The 22,911-nt window shown below is 38.1% G+C and overlaps 1 protein-coding gene across 4 annotated transcripts in view; it reads left to right on the top strand.

Moving 5' to 3' along the window:
- Positions 1–22,911, top strand: part of Cadps2 (calcium dependent secretion activator 2) — a 501,414-nt gene that overhangs the window by 475,189 nt on the left and 3,314 nt on the right. For all 4 annotated transcript variants that reach the window (XM_028762525.1, XM_028762526.1, XM_028762523.1 and 1 more), the window contains 2 exons: positions 808–915; positions 19,326–19,430. In XM_028762525.1, coding sequence (XP_028618358.1) covers positions 808–915; positions 19,326–19,430 — 213 coding nt within the window. The remainder of the gene's footprint in view (positions 1–807; positions 916–19,325; positions 19,431–22,911) is intronic.

The following is a 22,911-nucleotide window of genomic DNA, read 5'->3' as shown; positions in this document are numbered from 1 at the left end:
ACAAGCAACAGACAATCCAACAATGTTTTGTTTTACTTTGTATTAAGTGTTTCCCCAAGTTTCTTAGTATTACTAACCTTAATAAAATAACGTTGACTTTGTATTCCTTGAACACCCACAGTACTCAAAAGAGACAAAAGTAGGACAATTAGCAATTTTCATATCACTGGTGAGCCAATAGCAGCAGGTAATGAAAAGTCAGTTGTATAATATTTACAATTAAGAAATAGTATTTCCATTGAGAAATTTTCATTTGATCTTATTTATATTTCATGACACATTGACTTTTCAAGATACTCATTCTTGAAAAAAAAAATATGCTCGGGAGGCTGGAGAGATTTCTCCACAGTTAAAAGTTACATACTACCCTTCAGAGAACCTGAGTTTAGTTGCCAACACCCATGCTGGGTAGCTCACAATTGCCTGTGATCTCCAGCAATAGGATACTCCAATACCTTTAGTATCTGACAGCACCCACACTCACATACACATACCCACACACAAGCACACACATACAAATAATTTAAAATCAAGTAAAGCTCTTTTTTAAAAAATGTTCATGAGCTTGCAACCATGTATTCCTAATCATCTTAACAGTAATGGCTTTTAGTAGTAAAGATCTGTGATAAACGTTTTATGAGTTAGTCATCATTGATTTGGCCTAAATATATTTCACAAGGATGAACCATTTCAACAGCTACCAAAATTGTTTCCTGAAAAATAAAACTTCTAAACTCATTAAATAAAAGTTTAAGAAATGAAAAATGACTTTTTTTTAAAATTCCATGTGCTTTTCCCATACAACAGAAACCAGGAATGGACCTGGCAGACACCTACATTATGTTTGTTCGGCAAAACCAGGATATTCTTCGAGAAAAAGTCAATGAAGAGATGTATATAGAAAAGCTGTTTGATGTAAGTAGCTGCCACAGGCCATTGAACATTTTTTCCTTGATTTAAAATATTGGTGTGTGTGAAAAATATATGTGATTATTTTTGTTAGTACTAAGGTCTTCATTTAAGCATAACAACTACGCATGGGGGGTTAGTTATAGAGACTTGATCAATTTGCTATAAAGGTTACTAAGAACACACTGGACTTAATAGCAGTGTTGTCAATCACTCGTAACTAGGAGCGCTCAATCCAACGGAAATGGTATCGTGCTAGTGACAGAATCAGACAATTTGCCTGAGTGCTGATTCTAAAACTAGGTGTTTTCTTGGAAGTGTATTGACATGCATCTTCCCTGCATTTTAGAAATGCTTTTCTGGCAGTTTCATTTAATTATGCAAGTTACCGCAAATGTTTTCATAACAGCAATTCACGGGCTTCATGGTGACACTTCAGCTGTGCAGTTGCAGAAGGTCCCACTACATCATAGTCTCCGCCATGGTCTGTCGTGTCCGTGTATGCTCCTTGTCTGACTGGGTGGTCAAAGTGAACCTTACCTCTCTTGACTTTATGTTTCCAGGCCGTTTTACAATAAAAGTATCATCTGTTTTAATAAGCTACGTGTTAATATGTGTGAAGAGAATGATTTTCTAAAAGCTTTGATGCCCTGCAGGGGTAGAAAAATTATCGTCTATCCAGCTGGCTCTTTTACAAAATACTGAAACCATATTAGCAACTTCTGCTTCCATTTGGAATCGCTCTGAGTTGATGGGCATATGTTTTATTCCCAACTTCTCTTTTACTTTTTTTTTTTTTGCTTATGTGATGATTTTCAGAAATGTTGAACAGAAGAACAGTGAGTTAATGCTATTTCTGTCACACTTCTTCCTAGCTGGAGAACATACATATTTCATGGAGAAACAAAGTAGAACCATTCTGCAAGTAGTCCCTCTAGATGTAGGCATCATTGGAAGGCGGGGCTGTTTTCTAAAGATCTTCAGTGGTTTTGACTTGGTCACCTAAGTAAATGTAGAAAGTTTTTTCACCTCAGAGATAATCCCAACCTTAACTCTTCTTCAGTTGCTGAAATTCAGAAGGCTGTGTAAGTAACTTCAGTAATTATCAGGGCTAACTGAAGCAGATCCAGGAAGGCCAACATTCACACACTACCTTAATTGCCTGTTACCTATTCTTTCCTCCCAAATCTTAAACATCTATTTTAGTCAAGAAGTTCTCATTTTTGTACATCCACAGTAGAGCATTGGACTTGTTATTTGTACAACACTTGCAATGTCCTCAAACATTCCATTTTCTTTAAAGTTGCACATATTTATTACTTTAATTAAAAATGAAAATGAACCCTGACTCTATTGGTATGTCATCGAGAATAGCATATATGAGGGGGTACTAAGAGCCCCTAATTAGCCAGGGCTGAATTTGCCTCAATTACAGTTAGTAAATGAGAGGTTATCAAGTATGTGTTGAAAGGTAAAGTAGAATGTGTAGCTTAAGCAACAGATCATTACTGAGAGACATTATATAATTATTGGAAATCTACTTGGCTGGAGCTTAAAATAATATTGTTAGGTGTCAAGAAACAGTTGAAAATAATGACCCAAAATGCACTGTTAGCAACCATAGCCTATTACAGATAAAAGACTGAAGAGAACAATGGCAGTCTGGCAGGAGGGCAAACTTTCACTCTTCCAATTATACTACGTCCTAAGTAAGTAAATGGAACCCTCCAAGTTCAGGTGCAGATCAACACACAGACACACACACTATGATGTGTTAGCTTGGAGTGGTCTTATCCAACTTGGTAAAATGCCAGGGGCTCCAATTATGATCATATACTATAAGGCCCGACACTTAAAGAATGATAGCCTTTTACCCAAGTGAAATTCACTTAGTTTAGAAATATGCCAACACTATCTTATGTAAAAACTATTAGTCTGCAAGACCTACATTCATTTAAATGTGTCTCTGACACTTTAAAAAAAATATGTTATAGTACCTAGTCTTCTTTCTAGATGGTGCCATAATCATGAGAAAGGCTATCAAAGGATTTGTGGGACTTGCCGCACTTCTTAAGGATATCCTTGGCCTCTAATACTTTTTCATCAGTCAAACATCTTAATTGCCCCTTATGTATAGTGAAATGTCCCGGAGCTCAGTTTAAACAATGGTACCACTGACTAAGGCACAAGGATGACCATTGCCTTAGATTTGTGCCTATGGTTCTGGGACACCTAGGAATGAGAACAGCAGCAAACTCCACTATTCCTACATGACCATATACCATGTTGAAATGTGTGACCTGTCCACGCTGTGCTGCTATTCCTGTCCCAACTCCATAGACAAGCAGTTTTGTGTCTTGACTTAAACGTATGAAAAATGGAAATGGTTTAAGGATGTATTAGCCCTAAACACATAAGTATTAACAATTTAGATGTTTATATTAAATCTTGAAGCACCAAAATTTCAAAGTGCCCTCTACAGGTCAAAAACTGTTAGTACAATCATTATGCTGCTCTTTTTTTTTTTTTTTTTAAATCCTGTAAGTGCTTAAACTTATAGAACACTTTCTGCTTAGAAGAGAAATATCTTCTGCAGAGTATAAATAAATGGCAGGACTATGTTGATAACAAACAAAACTGACTTTAAGATACATCTCTAATCCAGGGCTGGGAAAATGGTTATGTTGGTTCAGTGCCTTGCAAACATGAGTACCCAAGTTCAAATCCCAGCACATCTTTGATCTCAGTGCTGTAGAGGTAGAGACAGGACAGCCTCTGGGGCTTGCTGACCAGCTATACAGCCATCTAACTGAATCCAAGAACTCCAGGCTCAGTAAAAAAACAAAAACAAAAACAAAAAAAAACAAAAACCTGTCACAAAATATAAGGAGGGGGCCTGGTAAGATGGCTCAGTGGGTAAAAGCACTTGATCACAATCATGACAACCTGAATTCTGTCCCTGGAACCCACATGGAAAGTCAGAACTGACTCCAGCAAGTTGCCCTCTGACTTCCATGTGCTCACCCTGTGAACAGAAAAACAATCACTCACACACACATACACACACACACACACACACACACACACACACACACACACGTATCCCTTATGTCTTCAAGCTTGCAGAATAGTTTTACCATTTTTATTTCTCCAACTAGATGCTTCCAACTCTGTGGATGATGTGTCATTATCCTCTTACATCTTTATTTTAGAATTAAAGGATCTCCTAGTCAGAGAAAATAATTTTTTTTTTTGGTGTCTTCAAACTCTCAACTTGTGTCTCTTTTCAAAATGCTTTCATGAAATCCCATGTTTCAACCATACCTCAGGCTTACAAAATTTGAAATAATAAAGTCATGTTCTATGACAAGCACTCTACTGGGATTACAGAAATCTGAGTTCCAACCACAGTTCTGCCATTAATTGTGGCAGTGATTTTCAAATGTCTGCATAATAGTTTAGTTAGAAGCAACAAACTGAAAATCATCCAAAATTTCAAATCACTTCTGAAAACCAGATTCTTAATCTAGTGATGGTTTGTGTTTTTAATTTGGCAGTGGTGGTAGAAATCACTTGGTTGGCTGCATCAGGAGTCTTCTGCAACAGGGTAACACTTTTTCATCCTTTTCTATTAATCAAATGAAAGCAAAGTGTCCTAGCTGAAAAGCAATAGCAAGTGTAGTGGATCAGTAGAAAAGAAGAGTCTATATTAAGGAGTAGCTGTGGGTCAGTAAGGTGGCTCAGTGGGTCAGATAAAGGTGCCTGCCTCCAAACCAGACAACCAGAATTCAATTCCTGGAAGTCACGTCTACATCCTGGTAGATGGAAAGAACTGGCTCCCATGAGTTGTACTTTACTACACATGTTGGCTGTGGAACTCATACATGCACACACACACACACACACATCACACACACACACACACACACACACACACACACATACCTCTGTAGTCCGACAATCCATTTTTAAGGCTGCCTATGATTCTTCCTAGGCAGAGTGTCTACTTACTTTCCCAGGCTTCAAGGCATGGAGCACAAAGCCACAAGTGCCTCTGTATCATGAGAGAGCATGGGACATTCATGGAGAGTATTGGTTCTCTCAGATGAGTAGTACAGACAGGAAGTCAAGGCTGACATCCCCCAGTAAAAGTCACGAGGATACTCTCTGCATTAGTTTCCTAAAGTTCAATTCATAGAGTTGAGGTAGAAGAGTCACCAATGCACATCTTGTTTCCCAGGATACCAACACTACTCAGTTCTCTAAACCTTTGTGTATTTATTGGGCAAGCCCAACTGGAATCCCCTGAACAACCTCATTTTAGTTTTCATGTTGCCAAAGGCACACCAGGGTGCAGTATCTAATTGGCAAATCATGCAGATTAAGCATTCTCTTGTGTTATAAACTGATTAACTACTTAATTGTTGAGGAGATTCATCTCTATGCAATTTTTATTAAAACATTGTTGTGATGTCTTATAAAAATTAAATGAAGTTCTTTAAGTGATAGCTAATGAGTCATACTCATCTAAACAGGTTTGTAAAGGATTAATCTCCAAAGACATGGCATGAGAAGAATTTTCCCTAGTTCAACAACAAGAAAACAACAAACCTCAATTAAACATTTTGAGCCAAACTAGCTTTACTATATAAATGGGTTTGGTAACCTATCAGTGGTGTCGTAAAAAGCAAAACATGAAAATAACACAAGGAAATATGATTTCCACGTGAGATTAATTTTGTTCATAGAGTCTTTTGTCTCTGGACTTCTAAACAATGAAGGAGGAGACATGCTCAGGATGATTTTATCCAGACTCTCACACCACTGCCTAAATGTTTTGGTCCAAGAGTTTGTTTATGCTCAGTAACATCAGTAGTACTGCTCCTAACTTACTTAAAGATTCAACGTGTTACTATGTGATTGTCCCCAAAACAATTTAAATCAACAAAGCATAGATAAGAGTGACTCCTGAACTGGGTGTGATGATACATACTTGTAATTTCAGCCCTCATGAGGCTGTAGCAGGGGGATCTAAAAGTTCAAGGCTACTATGGGATGGATGGATGGATAGATAGATAGATAGATAGATAGATTGATTGATTGATAGATTATAGATAATGGATAAGTAGATAGATAGATAGATGATAGATAGATAGATAGATAGATAGATAGATAGATAGATAGATGATAGATAGATACATACATAGATACATAGATGCATAGATACATAGATACATAGATTATAGATGATGGGTAGGTAAATAGAAACATACATTTGTATAGAGATACATAGATAGATACATAGATCTTCCATACACACACATACATACACACATATATATGGCAAGACCCTCTCAAGAGGGCGAGAGAGAGAGAGAGAGAGAGAGAGAGAGAGAGAGACTGACTGACTGACTGATAAAACTTCCATTCCATGATACCTTTGGTCAGATATATTTAGAATTGACAGTACACATTTTAAACCATTATCTTTTAGTTAGGGCTTTTTCTTCCTATAAGGACACTTAATAAAGAATATGGGATGAGACTGAGTCCAGTGAAAACTGTCTCTGTCTGCTCACATCCATTCTCTTACTAAAGATCTTTTCTCTTATGTGTGAATATCAATTGAAAAATAGCAGCTTCCCTCCTTCGGTGATGTTTTGCTTTGGAATGACTGGGCAGTTGTAGTCCACCTCAATCAGCATAGATCTCTTGGCAAAGATCATCTTCACTGTTCTGTTTTCTCTGTAAAAAAGAAAAAAAGTAGACCAATGTAAAGCATTCTGTCTTGGCCCATTATGGCTGACCAGGACTTTCCTAACAATACTCCAAAAATTAAGCACTCCATGGCACCTATGTCATAACCGCTTCCCTTCTCCATCAGCAGAGAGGATGGTAATTGCCAAGTGCAGCGGGGTCGTTGAGGATTCTGAAGAAATTTATTTCTATGATTATGCCGTGCGCCTCTTTCCTGCCTCACTGTGTGCCAAAGGTAGATTGTAAAACTGTGTTGTCTGGATTCTGTAAGCAGTCTCTTGCTCTTGTCAGCTACTGCAACTGTTTGTTTCCCAGAGGTTGTTCTGTTTTTCCCGCCTTGTTTTGCCTACTGTATTTGAACACTGACAGTTTGATCACTTTTAAGGTGCTTTTAAGGTCTCCTCGGCCTCCATAAATATGACTCAGAGCCTGCTCCTGACCACTTCCCCCCCCCCCCCGTTCCCCAGAATTTGTTGTGCTTTAAAAGGCGGCTCTCATGTTGCAGCAGTGTAGCTGTCTTCTTCACTTTTGCGAATAATCCTCATTTTAATGTTATTATTTGTAAGTGTAAGAATTTATTGAAAAAGCACCCACTTTTGATGTACAGTGTATGCCAAAATAGCTTTGGCAAGCCCGGGCACTGTTCTTGGAGGCCAAAGGCCCTCATTTGAATCTAAGCTGCAGCTGAATTAAAACGGGGGAAACTTGAGATAAGCGTGCCTAATTGCCTATGAGAAACTCAACAAGGGAAAAAAAATGTAGCTTGTTGATCTTATTTCTTTGATAATTCAAAAGAATCTTCAGGACATACGTGGACTCCTTAAACTTCAGTTCTTGAAATGTGATCAGGGTCCACAGTTGTCACTTGGCACATGCCCAGAAACACACATCTTTGCATGAGGCACCTGGACATCTGCGGCGGCGCTGGTAGAATCAGCTAATTAACAACACAGGCTTAAACAGGCACCTCATCTGGCAGTACAGTTAGTTGCCTGATGGTGCTCAGCAGGATTTGGTAGTGCTTTTTATTTTTCTATCCTAATGGTCTGCCGCCCGCCTAATTTTACTTATTGTCAGTCACTACTTACCGCAGCTTGGGGCCCTCCCAGGAGGCTAAATTATTATCAAAGGATTAGGGCCATGTAGCCTTGCAGTTCTGACATTTCTGATTACTCGTCTATGCCAGAACACTAATTAGCTGTGACTAATTAAGAAAAATGCCCCTGCCATAGAAAACCATTTAAAAGGACCGAGAAGGAGAAAAGCAATTCAAAAGCTGAGCAGTGCTCTGCTTTGCTGATGCTCTTTAGATTTCCACCAGAGACTTAACTCACCTTTAATTGTGCTCGGAGTTTGGAGGGGAGGGGGCACTTGCAAACTGATGGGAGATTTTTTTTTTTTTTTTGCCCGCATTAAAAAAAAAAAAAAAGAAAGAAAAAAGAAATGCTGCTGATACCGTAAGATGGATCAGCAGTGCTGGAACTGCCTCGGACAAACAGAAGGTGACAAGATTTTTCCCATTGAAGAAATGTTTCTAAACACCGCTTGCAGAATTATACATCTCTAGCACGCGTCGAAGAAGCTGTTAACAAAGCCTTGATGGATTGCAGCTCAAGAAATTAAAGCAGTGTTGAGTCTATGCACCAGTGAAGGATGGGTAGTAAGCCGTATGTGGAACCATACCGAAGAAACTTTGTGTTGGTTTCCTGCTTCTGCCACCTTAGGCTTGTCTGGAGGCTCAGACTTACTTGTGTTCAGAGTCTGGTACATACTGGCTCCTGCCAGCTCACTTGGCATGCCTGCACGGCATCTGGCCACTGGTGGCTTATTACTGAAATGTCCTGGCTCCCCTAAGATCAGTGTCTGTACCAATTGACCAGTGCAGCGATTGCACAGAACTGATAACTACTCTCCTTCCTTTCAGTTCTAACTTCATAAGCAGATAACACACATGGCTTCAAGGCCAATTTCTGTAGTAGCGTTTTTGGATTCTCTGTGAGTCAGCTTCCTCGCAGGTCTTCCTGCAGCCCCCTCTCCAAGGTTGACATCATTCACCAGTGGGCTCTAGGTTGCCAATATTGACTAAATCCAAATTTGAAAATAAAAATCTGTGAGACAAAGTAGCCTTTTGGCAAAAATCATCATTCAGTCTAGTTACTGAATGGTTTGTCAGAAAGCTAATTTTAAGAATGACATGTAAGCATGCTTAAAAATGGTTAACTTACCAAGAGTCTATATTTCCTGATCTCAGCCCATTACTAGAAAAGGTAAAAATCTAAATTTCACTATCTTAATGTAGGCAAATCACTTGGTTCAAAAAGGAAAGTTCCAACACTCACATCTTTTATGCTGCATTTTAAACTTACTTCCCCTTTCCTCCCACTGGAGAACAAAAAGCAGGGACCAGCGTCCTCTAAGCAATAATCCTTCCTATGCATGAAGACTGTTATTAAGGCACCTGTCATACATGTCTACTCCTGGAAAAATAATCCTTATTTGTTTAACTTCTCATCACAGGCCCCTTTTCTAGCCCTTTAATCATTGTCATGGCTATGCTTTGAAATTTCTCAAGGTGTTCCCTGTCATGCTTACAGTGGAGATAATATGCAGTATCTGAATGTGGCTGGACAAGATTCCTTTAAACCTTATTCCTACATATACACTCTATACAGCTCTCCCATATGTACACTGTACCATCTCCTTGAACTTACTTCTACTACTATAGTTCTTTCTGTTTACTTTCCTCTTAGCCTCTCCTATCTGCCCTAGTTGCTTGGTATAGAATACTCCCTAAGATGTATATTGTGCACACAGAGAATGTAGAAGACAAACCTATTGCATTATTCAAGGGCCATGTGTAAAGAAGGGTGGTGAACATGCAAATCAAACGTTAGATGCTAACTTAATGGCACGTAGTTGGATTCTAATTAGAAGATGCTTCAACTTCTCTTTTTACACATTGTTTTTATGTAACCTACCTTTATTGATCACCTCTAAAAATCATGCTGTGCAAACAGCTGGAAGCCTGATGCTAACCAGGTACCTGCCCTAAATGAGTTTATAGTTTAAGAGCACACAGATTTTCATGAGAAGTAGTTAATTTCCTTATAGAATGTTTTACTGTTTCATCTTTAGAGTAGATATTCACAGATATATTTATAGATGGAAACACGATGCAGGACAAAATTGAGTAGCTATTCAAACTTCCAAATACTAGTGATTTCTCTGTGTTTCAAGTAGATGATTATTAGGAAACGGCCACAGATTTAGTTCCAATACAATTCATACACAGGCTGAGTGTTTCTCCACCAACTGAAGAGACCAAAAACTCACACCACGGTCTCCCTCCTCTACCCTCCCTGGGTTCTTTGCTCAAACTCCAGGAGAGCACTCCTGCATTCTCAAAGAGAAATCTACACTTTCACCACACCAGAAACAGCTCACAAAGACAACAGGTATAGACGTTTCCCAAACGTGTTGCTTTTCCAACTCCATCTTCAGAGATGCCCCAGAGCCTCAGACAACTAGAAGAGCAGGTCTCAAGATACCTGTACACATACTGGAGAGACAGTGTGATACTTGGCTGACAGTCTTAAAGCCAGTCTAGAGCTGAACACATCTTACCCCGCAGTGCTAATGTAACTCCATGTAGGAGTGCACATATCTGAGCATGGAAACTGTTTTAGTTTGTAATACTTCCCCTTCAGTTATCAGCTAACGTGAAGTGACTGTCACCATTTAAGCTCCATTTTAGTACTATGTACCATTTCTTTAGATGAGTACAATTATCTCCTTGATAACTCCAACAACTTTAATACCTGTTGGATTTTTGCAGTGCAAGGGTCAAACCCAGGGCCTCACACATGCAGAATGAGCACTCTACCAATGGAGCAATTTAATAGGTCCCTATTAAATTCTTTTTCTATTAATAAAACATGATTCAAAACAGCAGTGACTCTGGCCCTGACACATGATGTCATTTTTCTATAGAAAAGCCTTTCTACTATTTTGTATATACAAATATCATTTTATATTCCAAATAGGAAAAAAGAATCCACCAACAAATTTGTAATGTATAATATGTTCCAAACACTCTCCCAGGGGCTAAAGATAGCAACTGAAGTAAGGTTCTATGAATACCTTTTGGCTGCTCATACCCTGTGATAGACTTGTAAAAGATTGTGTATTTATTATTATTATTATTATTATTATTATTATTAACACTTGCTAGGATATAAGAAGCATAAATTAGAAGAGAGAGAATACCCAATATTCCCTGGTTGGAAACAGTATTATTTTGATGAGCTGTATCTTTAATACTAATATGAATACATATAACCAGGAAGATAGAGTTGGTAATCCAGTTCCAGTCCAATGGTGTTAGCAAGCTGAGAAACGAAAGGCACAGAGAAACCCAATAGAAGGCAGGGCCATTGGTTCTACGATTTGCTGCACACCCCCTGTGGGAATGCACCAAGACTGAAGCAGAAAGGCAGCCACTTACTCCACTCCCTGTGTACTTTGAAGACTGGATTTTGGAATGCTTCACTTAGATCTTATCTTGAAATGAAATTGTACCATTTAGTAGCAATTCCTGAAGATTACTGTATCCTTCTTTAGGTCTTACGTTATTGATTTAAAATATAACATTGAATAAAATTTTATATACAGTGTGTAAATTGTCATCCAACCAGAAAAGAAAATGGCCACAGTACCCAAGAAAATGATTCTTAAATGATTTCTTTGTGCTGGTTTGTTACAGACACTATTATGGCATAATAACATACTGATTTCTCCCAAACCATTAATTTGTTTGGTGCAAATAATAACCAAACCACTGTGGCTCCCATCACTGGGTCCTGGGCAGGGAAGAGTGGAATAACTAATTTTTACATAATAATCACCAGCCTTTTAGCATCAGGAGAGCTACAAAATAAACAGAGGCAGCTCCCTACTTTAAGATAGTAAATAATATAAAACAATATTGATTTTGATACCCTTTATGTAATGTAGAGGGGCTTTTAGGTGGCATTGAAGTGAAGAGGGTCTGGGATTAACTATAGAGCACTGAGCTAAACAGAGCCTCTGCACCTGGCAGTGTGTGGAGCTGGTCCTCTGCTCTGAGCTGAAGAGGACCTAATTCAGAACTTCCTCACCTATAGTCTTCACAAATATTTAAAAGGAGGGACTCTGACACTCCAATGATAGAGAAGTTTGTGTCTGCATTCAGAAAGTATCTAGTAGATGCCAGCACTCCCTGGTTGGCACATTTTACCTTTTTCTTCTTCAAATAAACCTGGCATGTGGAAGGAGCAATCAAGAAGGTCAGGAGTTCAATGTCACCCTCAACTGTATATGGATCTCAAGGCCATCCCAAACTTCATGAGGACCATTCTCTAAATAAAATAAATAAAGTAGCAAAGGAAAGACTCATAATTCTCAGAACATCTAAGTGTTATGTCATATGTAAAACAAAACAAAAAATTCCTCTGATTATAAAACATCAAAAAGTGTGTAGCATCTGTTCTGTGTTTAAGAAACAAACAGGACATGGAGAAAGTCACATGTATAGAGTTCTATGCAGACCTTTTTTCTGATCACTGTTCTGTTACACATTTTAAAAAAAAATGAGTTGTTGGGGGTTTGTTTTTTAGTATTTGTAAATGTTAGGCAATAGGACAAATTTAAAAAAATCACTTTGCAAGAGAAGATTATCTAAGAGTTTTCTAACAGTCATTTGATTATCCTAAAGGCATATGGTTCTTTAGAGACTTTCCTTACATTCACATTACATTAGCAGATTTATAGATATGGTTAGTGTCTGGAAGTGTGGATTTCTTCAACTTGCAATAAACTGGTAAACATCTTTGAAATGGTTGAGAACCCCTTGTATCTATGCACAGTACTGTGTCATGATCAGTTCGCAGCCACCAGGAAGTCAAGGGGTTGTTTTCTTGCTTTTATACTAGAAGCTTCACATTGCTTTAAAGAATTGGAATTTTTTTTTCAAACAGTACAGAAAGCTAGCTTGTTTTCAAAACGGAAATGCAATAACAATTATAAACTTAGACTTTGGAGCCGAAATGTAAATTAAAAATCTTCTAGGATAGATAGCTCTGAATAAGTAAATTATTTAATCTAAATCCAGTTTCCTACTTAATTAATATGTAAATATGCAAAATTGTTAAGAACATCTACTTCATCGGTGTTAATAGTTGACCTTAGTTCATTTTACTTGTACTTCATATAAATATATAATATAATCCGAATTATAATAATAGTATAAGGCTAGAAAAGTAGTTCACATAATAAAGTCCTTGCCTAGTATGCACAAAGCGACCCCCAGCACTATGGTGGCACAGCCTATAATTGTAACACTCAGGAAGTATAGAAGGGAGAATCAGAAGCTCAAGTTTACCTGTGGCTACAGAGCAACCTCAAGGCCACCCTAAAATACAGAAGACCATATCTCAGTTAATAGTAATATAAAATAACAGCAATAAAACTGATAATCCAGACCTCTGTAGCCCTACTCACTTCTTACTACGCTTTGTTGTTTCATTCTTGTATCTGTATTTTATTAAGAGAGAAAAATGAGTTAAAAACAAAACAACAAACAGTAGAAAGCTCTAGAACTCAAAACTTTCTCGTTCCTTTACTGTGAAAGAATAAAGTAATATCCAAGCAATGTCAAAAAAAAATAAAACCTGAAAGAATGAGAATTTGATAATTTGACTTTTTCTTTCAGTGTAGTCTTTGTGCCTTTTCTTGAAACAATCAATCTGATTTCACAATATTTTTCCATTGTTGGGACTAGAATGCAGGGTCTCAAGCATGCTAAGCATGTGTTCTACCTTGAACTGTAGTACTCAGCCCCCATATGACCACCATTTCTACAGAGCTGTTGTGTTAGATTAGTTTATATAATCTGGACCTCCTCAGATGGGTAAAAAAACTGAGCCACTGACAATTCATCAGGCCAGCTCACTTGAGTAAATAGATTAACGGGCTTGCACTGTCTTCTTTCTGCCCTCCTTCCCAGAGACTATTTGTTTCTCCTGTAGTGCATGAACACCAACCCTCAGCTACCATGGCCAGGAGACACTTTGTACTCTGGCCCATCCTCCAGGACCATCTCTGTGCCTAATTGACAGCATTATCATATGTCAGTTGGGCAGAACACAGCCTCTGTTTTCAGTTGTAATACAATGGTTTCGGTTTTCCTTAAATACAGCCCTTCATCCTTTTCCAAGCTAACACACGCTATAAATGGCTTTGCTTGAGACTTAAAATCCTGTTTGGGGATCTGCTCTGTGAATCTGGATACTATAGTTTCGGTGGGATGCCTTGAATTGGGGGTGGGGATGGCATTAGTGTATCAAGTTTACATTAATATTACATTTGCATCTGAGAGTTTAGACATGGAAAGTGAGTGACATAGAACCATAATTTACTTATGAAGTAGATGAACTGCTGGCAGAGGTAACAATGGATAGCCAGTAGGGCATTCGTGTTTTCAGCGTGTAGCTAAAACTGTAGGCCACCGGTGTTTATAAATTTTTGTTTCTCTAATAGAGCCACTAAGTGGTCCTAGAGGGGGTGGCTTATAGTTCTCACTCATACCAAAACTTTCAACATTTAAAAAAAAAATTAATCAATCGAGCTACTGGATTTTAAAGTTTACATTGCCTAAAATGAGATTTTGTGAGGTTTATTCCATTTTAAGCAAGTGATTGAGCTCTTTAAAACAGCTTCTCTTGAATAAATGAAGAAACACTGCTCACTCTGGGAATCTAGCCATTCTGCCCAACCTTAGTGCCCTGAAAGGTGTTTGGTCTTCCTTCTTTCTTTCTTCCTCCCTCCTTCTTTTCTTCCTTTCTTTCTTCCTCCTTTCTTTCTTCCTCTTTCTTTCTTCCTTCCTCCTTCCTTCCTTTCTACCTTGTTCCTTTTTTCCTCCTTCCTTTCTCTCTCCTTCCTCCCTGCTTCCTACTTCCTTCCTCTTTCTTCCTTTCCTCCTTCCTTTCTCTTTCTTTCCTCATCCCTTTCTCCTTCCTTTCTTCCTCCATGTTCCTTTCTTCTTCATTTCTTCCTCCTTCCTTCCTTCTTTTTTCCTTTCTGTTTTTTTAAACCTATTGAGACAAGCATAGCTGGAGAAGGATGAAAATATACCAACTAGTTGTGCCAATTCGTAATCAATAAAAATCTAAACACTTAAGCAGAAAACACATTGCAGATCTATGCCATGCGAAGCGGCTATTTTTGCTTTGCCATCATCATCAGAAGCTGCATTCTGCCAGAAATCATTTGCTTGAAGCAGCCTCAATATATAACCCCTATGGGGTCTTGTGATTCAGATTTAGGAATATCAGCCACAGAGGGTCTAAAGGCATTGTGCATTAGTATGTATTGAGACCTCGTTCCAGGTGGCAAGCAGCTGGACTTGGGAAAAATAAAACTTCCAAAATAAATGTGAAGTGCTTGTTCCCAGGCTATAAGTGTTATACTTAATGGAATCATCCTCCAAATGTTATAAATGAGGCCAAAAAAAAGAGGGGGATTGTGCATATTTAATATATTTGTTTTGTATCTCCTCTAGTCAACAGAATAATGACATTCCTTAACTACTTCTCTTTAACTTGCACGAAGAAAGCACGGTATGTTGCTAAATCTCTTTTCACCAGCTCTGCGGAGAAACAACTTTAATCCTTGTTAGAAAATTGCCGAGTCTGAGGCTGACAAAGAGCTCATGCTTGTTCCATTGTTAGTGCTCCCGGGCCCCAAGAGCAGAGCCCTTTACAGCTGCGTGGATCCCGCCCGGCTCAGCTGCGCTATTTAGGAGCGGAGGTTTGTCAATTTCTATTGACAATGGAGAGAGATTTTCAGGGCCTGTAGCAGTGCTGACACAGTTGGGGATCAATGCCAGCCATTCAGACTGCACCCTCTTTCATTGCTTTGGTTTGTTAATTCAAGACTAAAGGTCCACGGAGGGGGTTCAGGGTGTTTAAGAAAGCTGATGAACTGCGAGCGTTTATGGCCTTGGTGTGGCAATTTCCATAGTCAGTGGCAACTCCTGGCACTGAGGGAGCTTGTGCCCTTGTTGACCCTCTTGTTATTAAAAATGCACAAGTGCTGCGCTTCTCAATATTTCCACACTCCTTCATTGTCAATGCCACCTTCTGAGCCCTTCAGCTTGTTGCTTGCTCTAAAGATCTTCTTAGATTGGGTTTGAAAACTTCACCTTAAACACTAGATTAGACTGATGTTCTGTTTTCCGTGCTCCTGTTGATTTGTTGAACCTTCCCAGGGCTGGAAAGCAAGTAGCAGCTTGATGGGGAGACGGGCTGCTAATATGATTTACCAGTCTACAGTCATGCACAATAAGTGTGAATAAATACAAGGGTCTCACAGAGTCAACCCTAGCCTTTCCTTTCCTTTTATTTTTTGCTTTAAAAGAGATATCTCAAGAAGATGAAGTGAGTGAGCGGTGCGTGCCCTTACAGGAGCTGAATGAACCACAATAGGGAAAAAAAAAAAAAGCTTTGCTTTTTTTTTTTTTTAAAGTGGTAGACCGGTATCATGGATTGCTGTAGAGAAAAAAGAAAATGTAAAATATACAGTTACAGTTGCTGCTTTATCCCTGAGTAGACCAAAGCAAAGGATAAACCGAAGGAAAAACACCATTCCATGGGCTTCAGCTGGGCTTCAGCATAGGTGGCTGCGCCTTCCTGTGAGTCCCTGAAGCAAAAAACAAATAGTCACATAACTTACTTTATATAATTTTGTAAAAAATTATAAAAATGATAAATGAAAAGGATTTTTTTTCTAACATCTAACATTCTGACCCTGCTGCATATTCAACCCTCTCAAGTTTTTTTTTTTTTGGTTTTTCTTTTTTTTTTTTTTTTCTTTGTTTCATGCAAAAGCTTGCTTGGGTTTGGTTTGGGTGGGGGGGAAAGCTTACCCCCATTTTGGACTGTTCTCAAAATGAAAACAAAATGGGGAGGGTGATTACTATATTTTTACCCCTCAGAGAAGATGTATTAACTCCAGTACCAGAAGTACCAAACTGTAAGAAGTTTCTGTTTGGTGGCTTTCTTGGGGTGGGATGAGGGAGGGCTCCAGTTTCTTCCCAGGCAGGAAAGTTGCGATAGAATGATGTTATCATTAGGGTGCTCTTCCGTGGCCTCCTTGGCTAAACCCTGAGCCCTAACCAGTCCCTCAATTTAGCAAGGATTATTCTCCAGTGTGCCTCTTAAGTTAAATCGACAGCATACATTCTGAACAGATAGGATAACGTTTCTGAAGTACTTTGCTTCTAGATGGAGATGTTTGCCTCTAAAGGAAGATGAGGGAAAATGGCTTAACCTTTTCCTTAGCTGCCATCCTGTTCCTCTCTATTGGTCTCGTCCCGGTTAAATTATTTGATTCCCAAGTTTGTTTTCTTTTAATTTCTAATGTGGGTACTATGTTAGAAGTATTAGATTATTAATGATGTCTGTGTTCTATTAAATGTCCTTCCCATCATCGTGAGCATCATTTATACAGGATGGGAAATTAAGTGAAACTAATTTGAAATGGTATGAGGACTTTTTTAAAACATATAGGTACACGTTGAGTGCTTTGTAAGGGAGGACTTCATTTCTCTCAGTTTTATATAATTCAACATGTGCACATACACACTACTGTATTAACTGCTGCATTGTGCTAGCCTTTATATGATCTATATAACATTTTCTCTCCTCCAACAGAAAATTTTAATAGAAATTTCTATCCCATACAAAGAGTAAAAATGTTTTAAAGTTTAGTCCATTTTGACAGTATTTTAGGTTCCACAATATCTGTTCAGTGTGGCATAGGAATAGGGTCTTAGTGCTGTATGGTAGTTCAGTATTACCAAGCATTCCCAAGTATTCAACTACATTAAAAGACAAGCAACTAAGGCTAAGTAATTTGGGAAAAAGTGAATGTAGAATTAATGTCAGAAATCAAAGGTAGCATGCATCCATAAAAGATTTTGAGACTTCACTTATCAGTTGAAGCACTTCATCAACTAGTAATATAAGAATTTATGAGTGTGGGTATCTCATTTTATAAAACTTTTTAATACCATTTTGACAGTACTAAAACAGTAAACAAAGCATTCATTAAGAAAAGAACAATGGATATTTAAATCTCTGTCTACTCTGAAATGTAAAACATTGCGTTTTCAGTAATCTGCCTGGTCATATTTAGTAAATCAGCTCATTTCAATTTGCTTGTCACATTTTAAGCCTGCATATTCAACAGAGTAACAAATTAATATAAATAAAATGTGTAATTCATTTCCTACATAAACTACCATTTTGACTCTGTTACATCATATCACCACTAAATCATCAATAAATCCAGGTCTGGATGAATTTTAGACTTGTAGAACTTATAATTTCTTAGAAGTTAAATTTTGTACTGTTATTATATGGAGAAAAATAAGATTTCTTTTAAATCTGTGTTTGGATACCTAAAAACAGGTACATATGTGGTGTGTTGTCATATTTATGAATACAAGCAGCACACACACACACACACAAAAAAAAAACTCTTTCAAAACACTTCTCTCATTTTGTAAATGCCAAATCAATGTTGATATTTCTGTTACCCAATGAGTGGCAGCTTTATTACACCATTAGCAACAACTGGCTCTGCCACATAATCACTGAATCTCTTAAAATGTCACAATTAATATCAGACGCCCTTTTTGAAAACAGGAGACCAAAAAAAAAATCTTTTTATGTTTTTTCCTGCTCAGTGTGTATTATATTGTACATAGCAGGAAATTGCTGCCAAAGAATTTCAGGTTTTTTTTTCCCTCAATAGAGTTGTAATAAATAGAAAAAAAAAGATGAATCCTCTAAGACTTCTTGCAAAGCAATGTAGATCTTTTCCTTTCACAATCTGGGTGACAATGTATGCTTTGTGATTCTTACTGCATACAAGAACTCCATCTTGACAAGGCTCCTTCCTGTGATCTCAATAAATCTTGATTTAAGTAGTATAAAACTTCTTGGCAATTGCTTCATACGATTTATACAAAAGCATGATGGACCACCATTTAGTAAGCTGTGGATACTTTTTGCTGTCTTTCAAAATGTTATATATAGGCATTGACATCATGACTAGGTTCTAACACTCCTAACTGTCTGCATTTTTCATAGCATGAAGACCAGTAGGAAATTTTCCCTTGAAAATTATTTACCTGGTGGGTTTTTGTTATTGTTATTTTGTATTGGTTATTGGTTTTTTTGGTTTTCCCCTGCAGCTTGGCTGTCTATTCAGTCCCATAATATGTATTTAGTACCCATTGTTACTTACAAATTGCAAAGCAAGCTACTAGGCTGCAAAGTGCAAAGCACATGATTTCCCATGAATATGTTACAGCTAAACACTGTAATGCTAATTCATATAAAGAACAGCCCAGGTCAGCTCAGCAGATTTGCCAGCAAAACATACAATTCTGTTAACAGGAAATTATAGCATTATTGACTTCAAGTGCTGATCTGTGGTCATTTCAGAGTGCTTCATTACCCTCTCATTACTGAATCTGTTAAATGAGTACTGCAGAGATTGTTTTGTTTTTTGTCCTCGGGGGGGGGGGGGGGGGGGGGGGGGGGGGGGGGTTCCAGCAATGGTACAGCAATTCCATGAAAGTCATTTGTGTGTGGCTGGCTGACAGACTGGACCTCCAGCTTCATATTTACCAACTGAAGACGCTCATCAAGATTGTGAAGGTAAATGAACATTGTTGAAATGTGAATTGCCTGCCAAGTCATAAAAGAATAATGGTAAGACACTGTCCCACCAAAAGGGAAAAAAAAAAAGAAGGTTGGTGCATGTAAGTACTTTTAGTGAAAGCCAACACACACAAATCCCCCAGGCATGTACTTGAATGTGGTAGGTCTGCAGTGATTTTACACTCATCGTAAAAATAAAGTATAGTTTTCATGTTTACTAGGATGATGTACTAATCATGAGGGCTTTTGAACTGTACTTGACAATAAAATAAGGGAGATGCATGATTTCTCCCCACGCCCTATTAGGAAATTATACACTGTCCCAGCCCAAATTCTTTTGGAACTATACCTCTTCTAACATGTCTGTCAGAGAGCATCCAAAACTGTTAACACAGATCTTACATGCATTCAACAGAACACTTGGACTTTTGTGCTTCAAGAGAAAAAGGTACTAGCCTATATTTTATCTTTAACAGCTGGGAACTTTAAAATAATATATCTACTCAACAAAGTTTTTGTGGGGGCAAAATTTACTTCGTTTATCTTTATTTTTTCAAAAGTCAAATTTTTTGATATAGCTGAAAACAAACAGAGAATCAAGGTTTTCAGGCAGAAGACCTTACATTTGGTGCTATTTATTAGTGGTGCCTGTGTGCGTGTGTGTGTGTGTGTATGTGTGTGTGTGTATATAGATAGATAGATAGATATATATATTTTTTTATTTATTGTGTGAGGGGTGGGTGGGTGGGTCGCTCCGTGGATGGATGGATGGATGGATGGATGGATGGGTGGATGGATGGGTAGATGGGTGGGTAGATGGATGGGTGGATGGATAGATATGCTATATATGTATGTAATATGTCAAGCATGCAAAATCACACACACACAGTGCTTCTCAGTGTGCCATTCTGACCTAAAACTATCAGTACCCCCTTCGGATTCGTCAGAACCACAAGGTCCTTTGGCAATAGCCTAAACTGAGAGGATCAGGAATTAATGATAAGGCCCAGCAATCTTCAGATTAACAAGCCTCCAGTCTAATGCATGCTGAAGTTTTCAAAGTACCACTGCATTACATCATTAAAAGAAATTTCCATTCAAATTTAAAAACTTACCATTGAAAACCATTTTCTTGGTTCCTACAGTCGAATTCACATAGGAATGTTCTATACTACAGACACTCAAGTTACAAGTCAGAGGCACAGATGAATTCTGCTCCACAATCAGATTTGGGCAATTTGCCTGGAAGTAGGAACAAAACCATGCTAAAATAATAGCAATGATAATCAGTGACCAATAACAAGTAAAGTTATTGTCACACATGACATTCTGATGCTCCAGCCACACATTTCATATATGTCTTCAATTTCTCATAGAGGGTATTAATTACTTTACAAAGGACTGAAGCCACACTGTGACATACTCAGATACATATTTTTTTATTGGATATTTATTTACAATACAGATGTCATCCCCTTTCCCCATTTCCCCTCCCTAGAACCCCCATCCCATCCCCCCTCCTCCTTTATGCTTTTATACCATTTTGATTACACAAATATATTAAGGTCAGTTCTAGGTTGAGGGTCTAGCAATACACTAGATGCAAATAGTCAAGGAACAAGCAATGCAATAAACACAAATAGTCAAAAAAAATGCACTCCACCATCATGTCTTCCTTGTTTCTATAAATGTAACTTGGACCACTTTCAAGTGAAGTTTGTTTTGCATGAAAGACAATCAGGACACTGTGTTCACCTTACATCTGTATATATCTGTTGATGTCACAATCTATACTGTTATTTAAATGGGACCAGCTGGCTGTCTTCTTTCTGCCTGTGTGTTCAAGACGTCAGAAGTCATATATTCTGCCAACCTCAGTTGATAGATAGCTAATCTCTTTGGGGAATTCAAATGTTCTTTTTTTTTTTTTAACTTGCCCATCATTTGTTTGTTTCTTGAAAGTTTGAAAGTTATATACTTTCTTATATTACTGCATCTTAATAAGTAAAGAGCACGTACTGCTTTTAACTTATTCAGATATGGTTTCCAAAAGTAGTCAATAATCAAAGTATACAGCATAAGAATAGTTAATAACCTATACATAAAATGTGCTAAGAGAATCCATCGTCTCATGAGTGAATATTTTAACATGAAAGAACAATAAATAACTTTGTAAATATTATAGTGCCTTTTTCATATTGCTGTAATCCAGTGTTATCTTATTTTAAGATAATCTCCTTTTATGGCCATAAATACTGAAGAATAATAAGTATGCAATTAAGTTTCATAAATGCTTGACTTTATTTTATTTTTGCCTTTTTCTGTGCTGAAGTCTAGGACCCCATTTGTGCTAAGTTCATTTTTTGCATTTTTTACTTTGAGACATGCTAAGGTGACCTCAGACTTTCTCTGTCACTCAAGGATCATCCCTTCTTAGCTCCCCAAATACCAAAAATGACAGACCTGTGCCAACAGCCCAGCTCATGGTTAGCTCTCCACGAGCTTTTCTCGCTTCTACATTTAATCAAGTCATAGGACTCTATTTAATTATTAAAAATATTATGTTCATGGTGAATATCAAGGGGAAGTATCCTCTCAACTTGACTAAACTCAACTCTACTTCCCCTCTTCACAACTCACAGGCATGGCCATTATTCAAAGCCCAGAAAGACCTGAGAGTGATCTGTGTGAGAATCAACTTTGTCCATTAACAGTACACAGAAATTGGTTCATGTGTTTTATGAAAGAAAGAAAAGAAAGGAGAGGGAGAAAAGGAAGGGAGGGAGGGAAGGAGGGAGGGAGGGAAGGAGGGAAAGGAGAGGGAGAAAAGGAAGGAAGGGAGGGAAGGAGGGAGGAAGAGAAGGAGGGAGGGAGGGAGGGAAGGAGAGAGGGAAGGAGGGAGGGAGGAAAGGAAGGGAGGGAGGGAAAGAGGGATGGAGGGAAGGAGAGAGAGAAAAGGGAGGGAGGAAAAACAAAGGAAGGAAGGGAGGGAGGGAGGGAGGGAGGGAGATACCAGTAAGAGCAATAAGTCTGACATTAAAAAAAAAAAGTCTGTGAAGTTATGTATGAAGATTTAACATCAGAATGACTTCTCTGAGGAGAAAAGTAAGATCCCCAAATAATCGAAATGGTTGTTGATTTATGTTCTTCCTAGTGGCCATAAAACATATTAAAGCAATTAATATAAATCAGCTGCTTGTTTTGCTAAGAGAAAAGAAGCAAGCAGCACCCTGTGGCAGGTCCTTGTCGTAATGAAAAGCCAGCCTCACCAATGTGGAAGTCTGAGAACATCCCAGGTGTTGGCAACTTTTTATAAATTAGAGTTTACAGGGATCTGCACTGCACCACACCTCCTGGTTGTTATTTGCTCACAGAATAAGGAAATGGTCTTAAGTATATTTAAATTTGAAAGCCTTTGGGATTTCAAATCCATGGCTTAAGTCTATCAGGGCTAACTTACTAATAAGTAAATTCAGAC

This window comes from Grammomys surdaster, unplaced genomic scaffold, assembly GCF_004785775.1.
Source record: "Grammomys surdaster isolate TR1022 unplaced genomic scaffold, NIH_TR_1.0 134, whole genome shotgun sequence".
Classification (NCBI taxonomy): Eukaryota; Metazoa; Chordata; class Mammalia; order Rodentia; family Muridae; genus Grammomys; species Grammomys surdaster.
The sequence above is the reverse complement of the archived record's forward strand: the minus strand, read 5'-3'. Positions and strand labels throughout refer to the sequence as shown.